The sequence below is a fragment of the Xiphias gladius genome, chromosome 12 (assembly GCF_016859285.1).
Source record: "Xiphias gladius isolate SHS-SW01 ecotype Sanya breed wild chromosome 12, ASM1685928v1, whole genome shotgun sequence".
NCBI classification, from domain to species: Eukaryota; Metazoa; Chordata; class Actinopteri; order Istiophoriformes; family Xiphiidae; genus Xiphias; species Xiphias gladius.
Window position 1 is genome coordinate 11,277,114 of NC_053411.1, and position 19,370 is coordinate 11,296,483.

The 19,370-nt window shown below is 41.8% G+C and overlaps 2 protein-coding genes across 2 annotated transcripts; one reads left to right on the forward strand and one right to left on the reverse strand.

Annotated features, from left to right (window-relative positions):
• Positions 1-4,274: 4,274 nt before the first annotated feature.
• On the reverse strand, positions 4,275-7,090 carry cnpy4 (canopy FGF signaling regulator 4). Its single transcript, XM_040141642.1, has 6 exons — positions 6,890-7,090; positions 6,618-6,744; positions 6,149-6,245; positions 5,691-5,813; positions 5,299-5,416; positions 4,275-4,922 (listed from the first exon to the last, which is right to left on the reverse strand). The coding sequence occupies exons 1-6, from the start codon at positions 6,972-6,974 to the stop codon at positions 4,789-4,791; spliced, it is 684 nt and encodes a 227-aa protein (XP_039997576.1). The 5' UTR covers positions 6,975-7,090; the 3' UTR covers positions 4,275-4,788.
• A 41-nt stretch (positions 7,091-7,131) lies between these two features.
• Positions 7,132-18,512, forward strand: LOC120797777 (calpain-5-like). Its single transcript, XM_040141641.1, has 16 exons — positions 7,132-7,177; positions 7,611-7,664; positions 9,032-9,377; positions 11,565-11,636; positions 12,130-12,295; positions 14,625-14,756; positions 14,894-15,105; positions 15,242-15,434; positions 15,529-15,722; positions 16,120-16,197; positions 16,336-16,765; positions 16,851-16,973; positions 17,045-17,241; positions 17,366-17,484; positions 17,793-17,929; positions 18,005-18,512. Exons 5-16 carry the CDS (start codon positions 12,131-12,133, stop codon positions 18,179-18,181), a joined length of 2,157 nt encoding a protein of 718 aa, XP_039997575.1. The 5' UTR covers positions 7,132-7,177; positions 7,611-7,664; positions 9,032-9,377; positions 11,565-11,636; position 12,130; the 3' UTR covers positions 18,182-18,512.
• The last annotated feature ends 858 nt before the right edge of the window (positions 18,513-19,370 follow it).

Below are 19,370 nucleotides of genomic sequence, written 5' to 3' on the forward strand. Positions count from 1 at the left end.
CAAACAAATCTAGAAATTATGGATGAAAAGCTGATTCAGTGTCATTATTGCAGGATACTGGAGAAACAAACCTCTGAGCTTTTAGAATTTTATTTCGACCGTCCTCAGTTATGTGACTTTAGATACACTTGTTGTTCTGCCATTGGATGTATGTTTTAATTGTGATCACCCAAGAGACTGCAGATTTATGTTTAATATTGTACATGGCCCCTTACAAAAAATTTTAATAAATGAATAAACAAAGGTCCTGGAGGGAAGAACCTAACTTTGACCTGGAGGATCGCCTCTGGACACTATAAGATGGCATTAAAAACACACAAAATCGCATTTTTCATCTTCAAAAATCTACACAAAACATATTCTTGATGGTAACTGTGATGATTTGTTTTTTGTTTTAATGCAACAAGAAAGATGTCTTTTTTTTTTTTTTTTTAAATTCTTGAAAGAGCGGAGTGGATAATGATCCTGGTTGCCATGAATCCAAATGCATAGTTTTTGTTTTTCCACTTTTCCCTCATTTTGTCTCTGGCACAAGTGCTGACAGGTGCCGGATGGAGACGGGGAGCAGTCCTTTGTTGTGCACTGGAGAAAATCTCACCAATAGACTGCAAGTGAACCTGCTGCGTTCAAGGATCAATAGTCAAGAGAAAAGACCAAAGCCAAAAGTCCAGAGTTGTTTACCTTATGCTTATGATGATATCTTGTCCTTAAAGATGAACAGATGACAAATAGCTAGAAGTCCAGAAAATCATCCAGCAGATATTTATCATTGTTGGGGCTTAAGATGCAGACCAGGGATGTTTGTCACATGTAAATGCCTCTCTGCTGTATCTCTCCCCTCATTTTCTGTCACATCTTGCCAGTGTACTGTCTAATAAAGGCAAAAAGGTGCCCCCACAAATGACTTAGAAAACAAGCATTTGTCGTTATGTTATTATGGTTGAAACAGCTGTTTGGATAAATGCAGAACAGGTACTAAAGGTTACATCAGCCAAGAGCAACCACCTGTTTGTACATAACAAGAAAGCTTACTTTTCTCTCCATTGTCCACCTTTACAAAATAAGTAATACCACAAAAATCAAAGCAGTTCTTCCCATTTCATTTTTAATTTAGTCACCTGATTTTCAAAAATGTTCCAAGATCTTTTTTGTTTTACAGTTGAATGAGAAAAAAAAAAAATGGAGGGAACGCACCTTGTGCAATGAAAGGCAAACAAACCTGCTTTGTCCAACAAAATATTAAAAATAGGAGCTTCAATAAGGGAAGGAATATCACTCAGCATTAAACCCTCTCTGACCTGCCTATGTAATAGGATAAAGATGTTGTGTATGGTCTTGTAGTGGTGTCTGGTGGGAAATTTATCTTCAAAGGAAGTTGCAAAGCACAAATGAAAAAAAAAAAAACAAGGAAATGAATTAGGCTGCAGACTGGCCAGTGAGATTTCTTTCATCACCTGACACATGTGGCACAATACCGACCGACCATAGGAGCGCCCCAATAGTGGCACAATAATCAGGCAAAAATTGGATACGGATTGGATTTTAACGCCACTTGACAGCTGGTAAAACAAGACAAGAATACATTTTAAAATTCATTAACCATCAACCACAACTTGAGACAAAATGCTTAATAATTACGAATAAGTATTTTTAATTAGATTTCCAAAAATATATCTGAAAATAGGACTGTTGTTTATGGAGATACTTTTCATTGCATGTGGAAACTACCAACTCACTTTTAGTCACAGATTTAAACTGTGCAAATATTCCAGTATCCAGGGAGATGACATCTCACTGTTGGGTTAAATCAAATGTAGAAAGTGCACTGATATTTCAAATGCAGCTGTAGGCTTAGTCTGCAAATAAAACCCTTGAGCCTGCTTCCCCGTCCTCGTGCGCTTTGTAAGTAATTGTGTCACGACCCCCATTTTAGTCTGCAAATAAAAAAAGAGCAAATGAGACAACACTAAGTCTTGACTACACTCGCTGTTGCTTCAGCACCCTTTTCTTTAAATTAAACTCAATTCATTCAATATAAATCCGGTTTTCTGTTGATCCTATCACTTACAAACGGCTTCTTTTATGTATGAGGCAATGCCATTTTGTCTGTAGCTCTGTTTGCCCTCCTGTGGCTGGACTTGGCACTGCTACTGCTTCTTTCTCTTGAGCCCTGTGGCAGCCCTCACAGACATGGTCACAACCATCCACCTATAAATCTATTTGTCATGATATAATATAATATAATATAATATAATATAATATAATATAATATAATATAATATAATATAATATAATATAATATAATATAATATAATATAATATATACACATACGTATTACATTTCATGTGTTTTTTAGAATAACTCAAGCATTTGTTTTCATTAGAGGGCAGAAAGAAGAGGGATAAAACAGGAGTTGTGAGACTGATGAAACCAACCTCCCACTCATGAAAGAACAGGGCTTTTTCCCTGAGCCCTTTTTAGAAATGGGCTCTGCCTCCATGTGACACAAGAGCTACATGAGACAGTTATAGTTAGTTAATATCAAAGAGCGGATCAGGCTCTTTTTGGTGGCTATTAAATAATTGTAATTTATAGATCTGTGCTGACGGGGGAGGAGAAAAAGTTCGAGCTGAATCTGGAGGACTTTGTCCTGGACTCTCCTGGTGCAGGAAACGAGAGTTGGGGCCGTTGAGCCCGGAGTCTGTGAAACATCTGCAAAGAACACACATATCGTTATCAGATTTAACCTCTGCCCCCAGCATTTACTATATCAGTAATTTGGGTACATTATATAATAATGGGATACAGGAACTGGATGGATTTATGCTGGCGACGTGGGCCACCAAAATGTGATCAGAGGAAGTAGTTTTAGTTTGGAAAAATTAATTGGAGGAACTATTGTAGACATTAAAAGACACAGGGCTCAGAGGCCAGAGAGGCCACACAGCTGTCTACATACAGACGAAGAGGAGGATGACGACGATGGTGATGATGATCTACAGAGACTTTCTCTCTCTGCTCCAGTCACCTGAACAGAGAGAGCAAACAGAAACAAAACGTTTGTTTAGCATTTTTGAGGAGGGCAGTCACCACAGGTGTTAGATTGTATGCCATTTTAGAGCAGGTCGGAGACTGTTCAGTGTACCGGCCTGAAACCAACCCACTTGTCCTGAGCCTGACTGGGGCGTCGATCAGGGGGCTCCGGGTTGGCTTCAGGGCTCTGCTGCTCACTGTGAACCTCCTCAAATCTGGCCACTATAATCACTCTTAGTTAGCACTTCCATCAAAGCAGCTACAAAGCTTGAAATGTAGTGATTGATAAGTAGAAATTCAGCAAGTACCCAGTCTATTGCACATGAAGTAATTAAAGTGAAATATGTTTAAAAGAACAATTACTACTTTTTTAAAAACGTATTAGAGTATAATATTGTGTGTTTCCAATTGTTTTCCTCACAGTTTGATGTTCAAGGCACATAGGTCTTTGGAACAGGGATTTCTGTCTGTTTTTTTCCCCACATCACTTCTATTAAAAAATCACATAAAGAAGGGATCTCTTCAGGGCCAGTATAGACAGGAGGAGTGATAAGAGCAATCAAAAACTATTTCAATCTACAAACAGGGATGTGAGTATTGTTTTACGACTGGACCAGAAAAATGTGAATCGATTCTTTAAAGCAAAAACTAAAGGTGGCCTGGTTTTTAATGTCGTTCCTCCTCAACTCTAGAACTCCTCCTCAGAGAAGCCTCAGCAGTGTTCCCTCTTGATTTTACAACTTTAACTTTGTAGCTTTTACACTCATTTGTCTTTCTTTCATACAGTATATCGTGTACTCCCTTTTTATCTCCCACTAGCCGTGCACCTCTTTGTAATATTCACGCTGCACAGGAACGGCAGCTCCGTCCACTTGAAATTCGTTGGGAGGAGGAGATCACAGCAGCAGATTGTTCTAAAGCACATTGCTCTGGTTGAACTCAGGCAACTGTAAATTAAAAAAAAAAAAAAAAAAAAAGGAAAACCACTAGGTGGCAGCATTGAGCAACTATGATCCAGCTTTTCTTTGCAGTTACTATTCCAACAGTGTTTGGTTTGTTCCCCTGGTCCTGTGAGTTTTTGCTTCAAGCACAGCAAAGTCAGAGAAAGACAGGAAGAGATTTCTTTATCCTTAATTAATGACCTGTGACATCACTGTAACAATTGTGCTTTCTTATATTTTAGAGCATTTTTCTTTAACGAACTGCAGAAAAAACTAAACACGCAAAATTATTATTTAAAAAAAAAACGTATTTTATTTAACACGAAAAACTGTACATATTGCATTTAAAGGCAGCAAATTGGGGTATAAAATGTGATATGTACCATATAATGTTGGCATAAGTGGAGATGTAACAGCGTTCACACATGATATAACACTGAAAGTTTCAAACATTCATGATAAGGGCTTTAAACCTTAATCCAAATAGCTGAGTGTTTTAAAAAAGGTGTAGCAGTTTATAAAAGGCTGACACCATTTGATATAAAAATAACAGGGGAAATTTAGTGTTAAGCTGTCCAAGCATCATCTCACACTATTATAACTGTGTAAACCATAAAAGGATTTGGCACCAGGAATAGTGTCTCAGATCCGCCGCAGATCATCCATTAAAAAAAGTTAAAATAGTGTAAATATGTGCATTGGGATTTGCCTTCAAGAATACAGCTGAAAACATATCTCGATGTTAATTTCAATGTTGTGCATTTGAGGTCTGATGTTGTCGTCTGCATTTCCCTTTTTGAGGATGTTTTCCCCTCAAAGCTCCTCAGCGTCATGCGTCTTCCCCCCCTCCTCCGCCTTCGTGTTGCCATTCGCTCCCTCCTCTTCGGCGCTGTGGCTTGCCCCTCCCTTTCTCCCCGTGTCTGCTTTCCACTCCTCCTTTAGACATTCTGGACAGAGGGGGAGGAAAAACAATATGAGGTGGTTTGAGCAACATAATTTGATTTCTACAGAGGGTAGGGAGGGTTTGTTTATGTGCAAAAAGTACAGTATTTTGACATTGTTGGTGATTCCCACACGACACGCGCCTGTCTTCGCCTCTCGACGATGCACTTTTGTTTCCGATAACACCGGTGATGAATCTTGAGTTCGGGAATGTCTCCTTGACAAATCAGGGACAGACGGGTTTGTGCATCTCACCCGACATCAGAATCTAAGTTACTTAGACGGTTAATACATTGAGTGTTTGTAGTGACCGGAAAACAATCAAAGCAGCGTAGGATAGTTTGTGCAACGAGCCAGCACCACTTTCCCCGCGTCACCCACCTTGCTCTGATGTCTTGAGGACTTGGTTCTCACAGAGGAAGCTCTCCAGTCTCTGGTCCTGATGATGGAAGTACCAGTCCTCCACCACCTCCTCAAACTCCTCCAGCATTGTCTCACACTGCACAACGCACACCAAGACATTCGCTCGTATTAGGTGTTCCATTACTATATAAATAAATAATGCATAACTGGGGTTTGTTTCTGGTTTCCAATACACTTTTTTAACGGAAGATAAAATGCTTCCCTAGTGTTTTTCATGATTCTAGAAAAAACAACAAATGGAAATTAAGTTATATTGAGGTCTCTGAAATAAGGAAGTTGTGCACCAATTTCCCTTTTCTCTTCTACAAGTGCTGCACTTGACAACAGGACAGCAGGCAGACACGCGATACCTGTTTTTTCATGTCCGACACCTCCACAGAAGGCTCGTCCCACAGTTCATACGGCAGGCCCAGCTCCACTTTAACCCCTTTGTGGACCAGGTTCTTCAGAGTTGTCATGGTCTGACTGGCACCCTGTAGTCACACAAAATATCCAGCTGTCAGTTTGCTACACAAACTTGAAGTAAATGTTTGCAAATGGCGAAAACGCAAAAAAAACTTTCAGAGGGTAATTTTTAGTAGGTTTTTATTTTTTTTTTAATGCTACTTGATTAATTTTGGTTGTTAATAAATGATGAAACAAAAGTTCTTAGAAGTGGAACTCAGACTTTTATGAACTCACTTTAGGTCACTGGTATCTACTGGGTGTGAAAAAAAATATCACTCTCGAGCATCAAGTGCACTTTCCGTTCTACTCCAGCTAAAAGCAGAACCATGAGCACTCTAAGATTCAAGCAGATCAACGTCACCTTGGCGTATCGAAGGCTGCCGGGCCTCTCTGCGTGAACGCTGTACTGAAGGATGCGCTCACATATGTCGTCCAGCGCCTCAGTCAGGCGAGTTTCCCTGAAATCAGAACACAGGCTTAAAGGCTGGCCTCACACACACACACACACACACACACACACACACACACACACACACAGACACACAGAGACACAGAGACACAGACACACACACACACACAGAGACAGACAGACACAAGGCAAGAGTGTGATTTCCTTTTAAAGGTTAAATGTACACATTAAGCCTAGTTTACTGGTCTTGGGAACACAATCCTCATTAGTGAAGCTGGAGAAGTTTTGAAAAGTCTGAAAAACTAAACCCAGTCATGTGGGCTCATTTGTGAAGCAGCATTTACTGCATTTATCATTTCTTGGCTCCCGGGTGTCTGCTGTCCGCATCAAAGTGACATTCCCTCAGGCAGAGTAAACTTACGAGGTGTTGTATTTGATCTTTCTCCTTCTCTTGCCTGTGTCCAGCACTTCTCCAACCTCCAGCACTTCCTTGGAGCGGCCGGTTTTCTCCAGAGCATCCTGCAGCTCCACTGTCAGAAACTTACACACTAGCAGGGAAGAATACACATCCTTTAAAAGCTACGAAGAAAGCTAAAAATCTAGGTTTCCGCCAGGCGTCTCCGTGCCTGTCAAAGATTACAGGCAGAGAGAGGACACCATCGCGGCTAGCTAGTGTCACTTCGCTCGTCCTACCTTCGCATTTGTTCGGCAGCCTCTCGTCCTCGTCTGCGGTGACAAAGCCGCAGACACCAAACAAAGCCAGAACGAAAACATTCATCGCAACGGTTTGCTTTAAAAAAAAATCCACTGGCGAATCAAAAGCTTAACATCGCAGCAGCCACATAGGCATTTTTTTTTTTTTTGGACGGCGACGTGAAAAGTGCGCATGCGTCGTCGACGCCTGATGTTTCGATTTCAGGGAAGGCTGTCGATAGAAGAAAACGCGAACTCATTAGTCCTCCAAAAAACAAAAAACAAAAAGTACGTATGCCATTTATTCTCACATATTTCCGTTTTTTGCTTTCTGAAAGTCATCATACCAGTTCCCACTCTGTTCAGAATAGATCATTTTAAGCATTTGTTTTAATTTGAACATAATTCTGCTGATTTTAGTTGAACCAAAGGATTATTATTAGCATGTGCTGATATGTAGCAGATTTCTTTTTTACAATAAACTGCACAATATATACCCATTTATTCAATATAAGACTACGTATTTCACATATCTGATTTTAATGTCTTCATACTTTATAAGTATAATGAAAGTTTTGCTACACATTACTTAATATAGGGATGACCAAATAAGAATTAAAAGTATAATAAAGCATCACATGGAATTTTAGTTTTGTTTGCCAAATATTTGAAAATGAAATGATCTTATTATCCACACTAAAGTATATTTTCTATTACCCAGAGGTAAAAATAGAAATCTTCCCAATGAAGTTGCAGTACTTCAATAAAAAGAAAGGTATGCAAACGTAATCATCTTTATTCCATTACATTAACTTCTTTATTTAATCAACACAAATATCATGCCAATGAAATGAATTTTGGGGGATTTGTCTAACACTGTCGCATCACAGGACAATCCTCATATATCATCATTTACATATATGAAAATGGCCATTGTTGCCATATTTTGACACAGATTTTGAAGTACTCCATGTATTTTATATGGGATGGGACTCAAAAGATACTATGATGATACAAGGATGAGCAAGGGGGGATAAATAGGAATATAGTAAAAGCAGAGGCTATTTTTTAAGGTTTTAATGTTCACTTTGCTATTTGCTTTCATTCACATTTGGCTTTATTTTGTCCCTTGATGGGTTCCTCAAAAAAGCCCCAATGTGAAATGAACACAATCATTACTCTAATAATCACTTACTTTTAATCTTAGCGGTTGCAGCAATTTTGCTGAAACAGGCTTTGTAGTTCATCATTCATGTGCCGTTGCTTCACGCTGATCACATATATACGAATGGGGAATAATTAGCTTGATATTTTTGCAGTGGAGCAGTTTAAATAGACTTTGCTGGCCTCTTGGTTTCTCGTGTGTCAGGGGCAACACCCCGGGCAGCAACAGATACTCCAGGAGTCTTGAGGGGGGTCGGGGGATAGAGAGGGGAGGAGGGAAGAGGAGAAGAGACTGAAGAGATAAGGGGGAAAAAGAGAGGAGAGAGAGTCATAGGCAATGTTCAAAATGAGGAGAGATGGGGGGTTGGGGGGGTTGGGGGGGGACAGGAATGTGCACAGTCACCAACCAGAAGAGCAGAAGCAGCAGTAAGCAATATGCGCACACACTCCTAAAAAACACATTTGTTGATGTTCTCTAGCATCAGAACAGTTTGCACACAGGTGTCAGAGGATACGGTGTTCATCTTAGGCGTCTGGAACTCAAGAGTAACTGCAGTAAGTGTAGTATTTTACTGATGTGAGAGTTTCCATGGCTGTAATTGTGTGTTATGTCACTTGGCGTGGTGACTGTCTGTCTATTGTCTGCGTGGAGGGATATAAAGTTACACGGGCGCTCAGCTCCAGCAGCAGTATCACCCTGCCCTGTAATTCACGCCTGTATGCACATGGACACACACACACTCATGCATCAACACTAGAAGCTGTTACATATTCACACACACACACACACACACACACACACGATACACAGTCATAAGAGATGGTGTCAGAGAAATTGCAGCGCTCACATCAAGCTTCACTTTTGTCCTGCAGCATCACAGAGCTGCCAGAATATTGTTATTACTGTACTTTTTTATTGTAATTTATTCATTTACATCATTCAAATGTATTGTTTTTTTTTTAATTATTATTATGCAGGTCCATTGAGCACAAACTTTAAATGAGTACCTGGTGGAAATGATTCAAACACTCCTGACATATTCGGAGGATAGAAGAAGAAAGTGTCGCTCTGGAGTCAGTCGGCAGTCAGTCGGCTTTTAACAGCTGACTCAGAGCCATAGAAGAACGAGAGGGAAGAGCGGACACGTGCTGCCTGTTTTTCACAACAGAGCATGTATGGTTGCCTCTAAAAAATTAGGATTCCCTGGAGGATTTCCTAAACGACCAAAGGAGGACATGAACATGGATTTACTTCCGGGGCTCAAGGAATAGTCTCAACTCAGGCAAGCAAAGCAAGCGGATAAACCTGTAGTCTGACTTAAAGGTAAAATAGAAAGCAACTCATTCTCAGTTAATCTATAACCAATGATCTATCATGATCTGATTCACAAAATAATGACTGGTCTTCTATGAATTCTTTTGGCTCAAAATTATTGAATGATAATGTTATTAATGATTCAATCTTTTATCAAAAAATGTAAACGAAAGGGTTGTCCCACCCATCCCAGCCGAGGACCGGATGGCTCTAACGGCAGCTCTTTTAATACACACTCACACTACACATCCACTATATCTAGTGTCTAATGTTACCTGACGCTGTCAAATGAGTAATGCCTGCAGAGGCTGGAATAAAACTTTTATCAAATTATTATAAAGCCTATATTTTCACTTAAACTTGTTTTCATTTGTTTGATATCTTCAATGATGATTTAAGAACCAAACAAAGCTAATTTTTCATTTACAAAAAAACAAAACAAAAAAGCGTCTCTGATTGGATTTGTGAATGTAACTGCAATTTACTTTGTGGATAATCAGTTTGCAATAGTTAGCTTGCAGTTAAATACATTAACTAAAAAAGCTTCTTAGACCAGAATATTTAACGAGCCATTCCAAAAAATAAAAGATTCCTCTCTTCTTGCACAAACTATGAAGCTGGCTTTAATGATTTATGTCCGCTTTGATCAGATATTGCTGCTCTGTTTATTTATTTCTATTTCTTCAATTCAAGTTGAGTTCATGCACGACAGGAAGAGACACACTGAAACAGACACATCCAACAGCAAAAACAACGGAAATCATCCATTACAACAGTGTTAGCATGACCTACAAAGTGCAAAACCAATACGTGAGAAAAAGTTATAAAAAAAATATATAAAACGGGGACTGTGTTACAGTGCCGTGGTTCTGGTAACTGCAAATCAGCTGATTTAAAAGGGAAGTTTGAATCCATGCACGCGGACACTGCATCCTTACTGTGATGGGAGCAGCAGTCAGCCAAACTTGAACACACACAGGCGTCGGCGATGTTATGTGAGCCGCAATTGTCTGCTGAAACGGGGTCAGACTAAACCAACTAATTCAAAAATACCAATTAAAAGACATTTCTGTTGTTGTTAGGGAAGGTGTTTTCAAAATACTGGAAAAACAGCAACGTTAAATGACATGTTAATTCACGATCGACTAAACTGTGAGTTACGTTCTATCCTGCGTTAATACTGAGGCACAGGGGTTCACGATACATCTCATACGTCTCATCTAGACATGATCAGCAGTGGAAAGTTACTCAGTAGATGTACTCAAGTACTGTACTTGTACTTTACTTGAATATTTCCATTTTCTACTTGATACTTCTATTCACAACTACCCAGCAGCATATGAAGCAATAAAAAATAGCCCCACTTATACCAGCTGCAACATTAAAGTAATGTACCACAATTACAGTCCAATAATATAATGACATTATTCTGAAATGGGCCACTCTGCAAAATGAGTGCTTATTTTTACACTGTGATGTTGCTACTTTTACTTAAGTTAAAGATCTGGAAACTTCTTCCACCACAGGACATGACACTGTGATACTGTAAATCATGAAGTTGTTATGCATTGATTAATAATATATTGTAAATTTGTGTTTACTTTACATGTTTTCCTGCTGTTTGTGTCTCTGCATAAACGTGATACAAGAAAAACAAAACCTCCCTGATAATTGATAACACTGACCTGTGAGGTATCTGCAAACCCAAGAACCTGCAAGGTTTCATCTGTGTTAGTGCTCTGCACAGCAAGACCCCCCCCCCACACACACACACACACACACACACACACACACTGCATCCGGCATACTATCAATGACACAGAGTCACACTGCTTCACGCACACGCAGCTGACTTAGGGTCCCCGGCAGTTAATATCACTGATGACTAAAACGGTACCATTACCTTACTGCTGTCCTCACCCTATCCCTTCTCCCCAACACACACACACACACACACACACACACACACACACACACACACACACACACACACTGGCCCTGCAGGACTTCCTGTGTCCTCTGCTGCTGGAAAATACACAACCCAGATGGCCACCATACTCACACAAAAAAACCCCAAGTCAGTGTATATGATATCAGTCTACATAACATTTATAATGGCATCTAAATTTAGATGAATTTATTGTGAAAATTGAGCTTGAGACAAGATCGGTGAAGCAGATCTCCATTACCTCGTAGGTTTTGAGTGCAGGGGAATCGAATCTTGAACTCACAAGTGACCTTTTACCAAAACCAGAAAAATTCCAACAGGTACGTCACTAAAGATTTTCAAACTTCTGTGTTTAACATCAGCCACTATACCAATCTCTAAATATATATACATGACAAAGTCCATAAGTGATATGTGAGTTCTTCCAGCTCACTCTACACACCTACTGTAGCATATCTAAACAACTTGTGTCTTCTGATAAACTATGTAAACAAAGATAGTGTTTAAGTTTGATCATGGATGCTTAAATTGGCTATAAATTCTGCCATGGTGGTAAAAAAGGAAATGTAGATTGCTGTGTTAATGACATTTTTTAAAATATATTTTGCATGTTATTCCATTATTTCTCCTTTTTCACAGTGGAAGTCCCCTAAACAGGCTGTCAGTGTGCTCCCCTGCACTACCTCAGTGGAGCATGGCTTAGTAGCTCAAATGTCTCACATTTGACCCCTGCGGTTGTTTTTCTTTTTCCATAAATCTGTCACATATCTCCTCTTCCTGTCGCCTGTCCTCGGGCCTCCTCTGTCCAACTAGAATGCCTGAACGAGTGAGCAACTTCCAGGGTCAGAGCTTTCACAAGCTGAGGCGGGCCTGCCTGCGTCGAGGCGCGCTCTTCACGGATCCCCTGTTCCCCGCCACAGCCCAGTCCCTGTTTTACAAAAGGGAACCCCCGCCGGGACTGACCTGGAAGAGGCCGAGGGTGAGTGTGAGGTCGGGGTGGAAGCTCCTGGAGAAACAGGAGAATAGGGATAAAGGATGGGGGAGATGGGGGTAACAGCCCTTGGTAGAATTATCTTAGGTCCTAATCTGTTATTTACAGGAAAGTACAATAAATTACAGATTCTTGCCACATTTTCCTGCATCAAACCAGTTCAGACCTCTACAAAGTGTTATTTTACACATCTAAATTGAGTGTCTGGCTCAGCACGTTACTTTTCCATCAGATTGCGTTAACTTAAGCGCTTTCTATTATAGGAAAGGCGTCGGGCAGTGAAACCTTAGCACTCAGGGAGCAAGTGGAGTGTGCTGCCGATGGACCACTATATTGCAGTGGTGTGTCTGTTTGTGTATACAGTACAGTTGAGTTAAGGCAGGCAGCAGCCAGTTTAAATAGCCCAGGTGTTTTTAGCACAGTGTTGAGATGGGTGTAGCTGTGTATAAGTATAAGGTGTTTATTGTGGCTACATCAAACCGAGTGGCCTTTAATGGTAGTGTAATACACTAGAATAAATACAATGAAATGAGAGAGAGGTTAAAGTCAAGGTCAAAGTATTTATTGTCCGGTGCAGACAAATAAGATATATGTAAACAAAATTTTAATTATGAAGAAGATAATAGGTTTGTATTTTTGTAGAAATGCATGAGAAAGATCAAGAAAGGACTCAAAATGACAATTTTGGCCACAAGATATGGCAAAGGTTTTCCAAATGTCTTTTCTCAGACAGTCACTTCTATCTGAGATATACTCCAAATTTGTTTAAAATTAGAAACGCCAAATCAAATCCACAAAGCCCCCCCCCCCTGCAAAACCTGCAGCCAAATAAATCCACAGTGTTCACCAAGGTAAATTTAAGACTTCTGTAAAACCAAATAAAATGCAATTTAATACCCTTTTCACGGTCATACCGGTCAAAGTATGATGGAAAACCAATAGGGACAATAAGGCCTACATTTATGAATTAATTATATACATTTATGTCACATTTGCATCAGTAATCCCCAGCTGTACATAACAAGAATTCCTTTTAAATTAATCAATTAACATGAACGGGACACACATAAGTGGCAGAAAATTATAAAAAGTTATAATTAATGTTACTGCCTACAGCAGGTGGGAAAAATATTCAAAAATATTCAGTACCTTTGTAAATGAACTTTAAGACTTTTTAATACTTTATATGGCCTTTTTTTTTTTTTGAGAATTCTTAATGTAATGCTTTTTAAGGCTTTTCAAGACCTGTAAATACCCTGAATTCACAATTTAAGCCCATTGCACTTGATAAAGTCTGTCTTATTTTGTCTACAAATTCAGAAATGTCTGAGCAGTAGGATCACGGAGAACATTCAGTATGAGGGCCGGGCCTTCAGAATGTGAATCCACACCAGGGATTAATTTGCTGATTCAGGCCGGAAGAGAGAGGGTTAATGGCATTGTGTTCCTAATGTTCAACTCAGGTATTTTAAGCGTGTATCAACGGGGAGTTGGATGATAGCATGACATCTGTCGCCTCTCTCTCTGCTGACACACACAGAGGCAACAACATAAAACTCACTCTAACTTCCTGTTTGCTGTCATAACTGTCCAGTTCACAATCTAGGTTGCCTCATCTGCTCATCTGTACTTGTTGTGAACTTGACATCATCCTAGAGAAGGTTTAGATCTCGTCTAGAGTTACATTTAAAGAGGTTATGACCACCGAGTGTGTATCTTACTGTGAGGGGGTGTGTGTGTGTGTGTGTGTGTGTGTGTGTGTGTGTGTGTGCGTCCAGCAGCAGTTCTACGGTTACCTGACCCTGTCCAAACTGAGATCAACAGGTCCACACATACAGGATCTGTCTCCTCAGCAGTGCTTTGACACTCTGAACACTGTGAGGCTACTAACTGCTGCGCACATTAATCACACAGCTTATTCCCCATTACTGTGAGTGCATTTAAAGCTGCTACATAATCAATATTTCATGTTAACAGTGGATCAGGTGACTATGTGTAATGTGAAAGGGGTTGCTTGTGGCGATGAACCCACCGATGATAATCTGCGGTTCCCCTCAGCGCTACGTCACATTTTAGCGTCTCTCAGCTCATTGTTTTGGTTTTAGGGCCCAAAACGTTACTGTTTTGCTTCACCCTCGCTGCTCTCATCAGGGTTTGTAGACGCAGCGGGAAGCTGCTCTGGTAAGTTGACGTTGCACTACCTGCCCAGCACCAAACCACAGATAGACAAAGTCTGCGACTAGCGGGTGAACATATTGTAGCATTTAGTACCTAAAGAGCCACATACTGATCTCTCTGTGTTCTGAACCCAATCCAGGAAATATGTAAGGACCCTCGTCTTTTTGTTGACGGCATCAGCACTCGTGACCTGCACCAAGGCAGTCTGGGTAACTGCTGGATGGTGGCTGCCATTTCCTGCCTAGCATCTGAGCCGTCTCTGTGGAAGAAGGTTAGTTAATGGTGTTCCATCCTCCTTTCCCTCTTTGCCACGTGTTGCCCTTTCTTTATTACTTTCTTTCTTCCTTCGTTCCCTCTTCTGTTCCTACCTTCATGGTTTCACCTCATCTGCCACTCTCCTCCTGCCAGGTCATCCCTGACCACGTGGAACAGGAGTGGAACCCAAAACGTCCTGACTTATATGCGGGAATTTTCCATTTCCGGTTCTGGCGCTCCGGCCGTTGGATGGACGTGGTTGTGGATGACCGTCTGCCGGTCAGCGGGGATGGTGTGCTGCTCTTCTGCCGCTCAGCTACACCACGGGAGTTTTGGAGTGCCCTGTTGGAGAAGGCCTACGCCAAGTGAGTTGCAGTGTAAAATGATGATTGATATCTGATTGGACTGGAATCAAACATCTTTGGAGCGAGAGGAGAGAAGAGGGACACAGCCAGGAATCGATCACTTCATCAATCTATCGCACTCTTTGCTGCCTTCTAGGGTAAATGGCTGCTATGAGGCCCTGGAGGGAGGTAACACTGCAGAGGCCCTGATTGACTTCACTGGGGGAGTTTCGGAGCCCCTCAGTCTGGATCGTGAGGCCCTCAGCCTACACAGCGACCGCAGGAGGATCTTCTTCCAGACGTTAGCCAAGGCGCACGAAAGCAAAGCCCTCATCACCTGCTCCATACGGGTAGGGCCTTATATCCTGAGAATCTGTGAATCTTCAACATTTTAGAAACTGGAGAATGGGCTAAAATGAGTTCTGTATATCTGACATTTCTCAGCCGGTAGAGGGGGAGACAGTGGAGTCGGTGTTGGACTGTGGCTTGGTGCGCGGACACGCGTATGGGATCACAGCTGTGAGGAAGGTGAGGCTGGGGAAGAAGTTGTTGAAGACGGGCGGGATATCCAGGCTCTTCATGGTGCGCATGAGGAACCCATGGGGGACCACAGATTGGACGGGTGCCTGGAGTCAGAGGTGAGGGCACTTTGAACCCTTTTACTGACTTCATCTGCCACGTGTTTGACTGCTGAGTACATCATACGTTTTGCAGGAGCTCTGGGAATTAAGGCTCTGCTGACATTTAACAGTGTGAGACTGTTTTAAAACATTTTACAATGCCACTGCAACTTTTTTGTGACAATTTCTGACATTTTACAATAGTTTTGAAATTGTTTCACTAGAGAACATCTGCCATTTTCATTAAGAAACTCTGAGAAACTCTTGAAATGGCCAAAATGGACCAATAAAGGTTTTCTAGAGGTTGAAACACCGCTTGTATTTTTCATATGCCATTTCCATTGTGCTGGAACTTACAGCTTTTCATTTTTGTTCTGCTGCCTTTGGCTTTATTGGCCTTGCCTGCCCCCTGCAGGTCACAGCAGTGGCAACAGATGAGTCGTGCAGAGAGGGAGAAGATGGGCCTCGTTGTTCGAGACGTTGGGGAGTTCTGGTAAATTTGTTTTTATTATTTGAATTAAAAGGAAATAGGTAGTATTTACCTGGCCTCTGCTGTAATTTATATGCATATAACATGTTTATTTCTGATACAAAATTCGAGCTAAACCTATGCTGATTTCTTCTCACTCAGGATGGATTTCGAGGATTTCTGTCACTACTTCACAGATGTGGTGGTGTGCCGCCTGGTGGAGAGAGCTCTGTTGTGGCCGAGCTCCCACTGGAGAGAAGTGCGCCGCCACGGGGAGTGGGCTCCGGCTCCCACCACCCCTGGATCACCGCCATCCACCGTCCTCCACGGCAACTATGCACTGACCCTCGGCAAGAACAACGTCAAACCCGGAGGGACCAAGCAGCGAGGGAACCGAAAGGAGGCCCGTCTCGGGGAGAGTCAGCAGGAGAGACGGAAAAGGGGAAGGTGTGATCGAGATAAGGCTGTGAAAAAAGTGATGAGGGAAGATGATGATGGGGAGGGGAACAGAGGATGGGAGGCCCAGGTTGATAAGAGGAGTCGATGTGGAGGATGCATCAACCATAGAGAGACTTTCCTGCACAATCCACAGGTAAAACCAAAGTGGAAGTCTCTGAATGAGTGCAGGAACTTTGAGCATGAACTTATTTTTTTCTGTTTATATTATGTTACCATAGTTTATGTTTGAGGTCAGAGGCAAAGAGGAGGAGGTGATGATCTGTCTGCAGCAGGAGGACAGGAGGATACGGAGGAGAGACGGAGGAGGAGAAAACCTGCCTATCGGCTTTGAGGTGCTGAAGGTGAGCAGATCGTGGACCAAAACACGCACATGCTCAAAAGTCCAAGAATCATTTCCCTGTGTCGTCCCCAGGTAGAGGTGAACCGCTGCAGCCGGGTGCAGTGCGTGGTGGAGCAGGCGGCCAGCTCCGTCTACATGGACTCCCGCAGTGTAACATTGAGGGCAACCCTGGGTCCAGGCCGCTACGTCGTGCTGCCCACCACATTCCTGCCAGGCGCAACCGGACGCTTCTTACTACGACTCTTCTCCCATTCCCACGTCAGACTCAGGTGTGTGTAATGTGTGTGAAATGAACACACTGCGGATCCTTCCTTTCACTTTTGCAGTAACAGTACGTTTCTCGATTTATAACTCGCCGTGTTGGGCTTCAACCCTAACCCTTCTTCCATGTAGGGAATTGAGGGAGGATTTGCCGTCTCCTTCTGTGTTCCAGTGTTTTCTACCTCAACCTACAGTGGTAACCACAGTCCATCTCCGCAGGGCGTCGGGACTCAGCCCTCCCAAACAGAGAGGTTACTCAGCGCGACATCTCCCGCATCTTGACAGATATACAGACAGAACAGGGCAGAAAGGAAAAGAAAAACACACTCGGATCTGGAATCACACTTGATTCTTGTCTGTAGCTTCCTTACAAAACTAGATCATTTAATTTAATTATTCATAAACAAGAGCTAAACATCGCTTTTGTATTTTTGTCAGCCTCTGAATGATGTCAAATTTTTATATTTTGTTGGTAAAAAAGAAATAGAAAGCTCCCGTGCATGTTTGTGGTGGCAAACCTCCTTGTTCTCACAATCCGATATCTCTTTCATGATCCCAGCCCCAGATGTTTATGCCATAGTGCGATGTGAGAACGACACCGTCAGGACGCGGGTGTTCAAGGCGGAGGGAAACCCAGAGTTCAACCTCAGGACCATCTTCTACAGGAGATACCCCAGCGCCCACATCTCTATCGAGGTATTCACATTCCCCCTCAGACACACCGATGATGAGCACACGCCGTCAATCCTAATCTGTGTCCGATGTGCGCAGCTATGGAGCAGGGGTCCGCTGTGGGACTCGCTGCTTGGCGTGGCTCGACTCCAGACGGCGGAGTCTGAGAGGACTCGGAGCCACGTGCTTGATCTACGCGGCGGCCGATCCTGTTCAGGGCACCGCGGTTGCATCAGTGTTGAGACGTCCTCCAGCGTCTACCTCACAGACTTGTGACGGCATCGTCTGGTTGCCCAGATTACTGCATCAAGCCATGGCGACCGCTGTCCTCCCTGGTGGAAAACTTCAGGGACATAATTTATGTTGGACAGACCCATAAAAAAAATTGTCTTTTAACAAAGGTGCTGTAGTTGCATTGACAAACTTTGCATTTACAAGCGTACTGTGTATATCAAACCAAACTGAGCAAATATTGTCTGAGCACTCTGACAGTCAAGAATAAATGCAGTCTCTATTATTTAATAGATGTGTGCTCATGTGTACCTGCTGGTCAGATATACAGGTGGGCATCCTTCATGACTTCAGCAGTTTCACAGAAAAAGTGAAACTGCTGCCAAAATCAGTTTTCTTGTGTGTTATTATAGTATTTATTATTGTAGTCATCATTGTTTTCTTGCTCTTTTTGTGGTCGTACTTATTTTCGCCATTATTTCTGGTGTTGATAATATGTTTAAATGTAAATGTACAAAATCACATTTGCATTTTGATTAAAATAATTAACATTGTTTAAGTGTTTTTCATACCAACGTCACTAAATATCCCCATTTATTAATGTCACTTTGTTTGGCGTTTACATCAATTAAATAACTATAAAACTACATATTTAAAGACTTATTGAAGGAACACTTTCACTTTTGCCGTCAGCTTAGAGAGTTTTGTTGCAACGGGGTTTGCATTCATGCATGTGTTTCAGGAAGCAGTCGGAGCCTGCAAACCTGCTCTTTGGCGTGGGTGTTGATAGCGCCACGAAGGTTTAAATTTTAGGTGGAAGTTTGTTCTGCTCTCCTCCTTGGCAGCAGACCAGTTTAGGATATAGGACGGGGTGTTTTGAGATACTGTGTCGGCCGAACATTAAAATGACACTCCCAAAGTGAAAAGAAGAAAATAACAGAGCATGAACATGTTCCTGATCTCTTTTAAAAAATGTTATTTATTTGTTTATTTATTTATTTTTACTGGCAGTCGATGAGAAACACAGTAGGTAAATCACCCAATCCTTTCTACTTTCTCGCTGCACTGTGGCCAGAGCCAAGTCCACACACCCGTTTCAAAGCGAACTATACAAGCTTCGTATAGAAGATGAGGACTCGTTCAGCCGCTATCTGCTCTCATTTGACCGCATTTGTTTATCAGGAGGCTCAGCCTGCATGCTTGAGTGTGCTACTTTGGGAAGTGAAAGATCTCA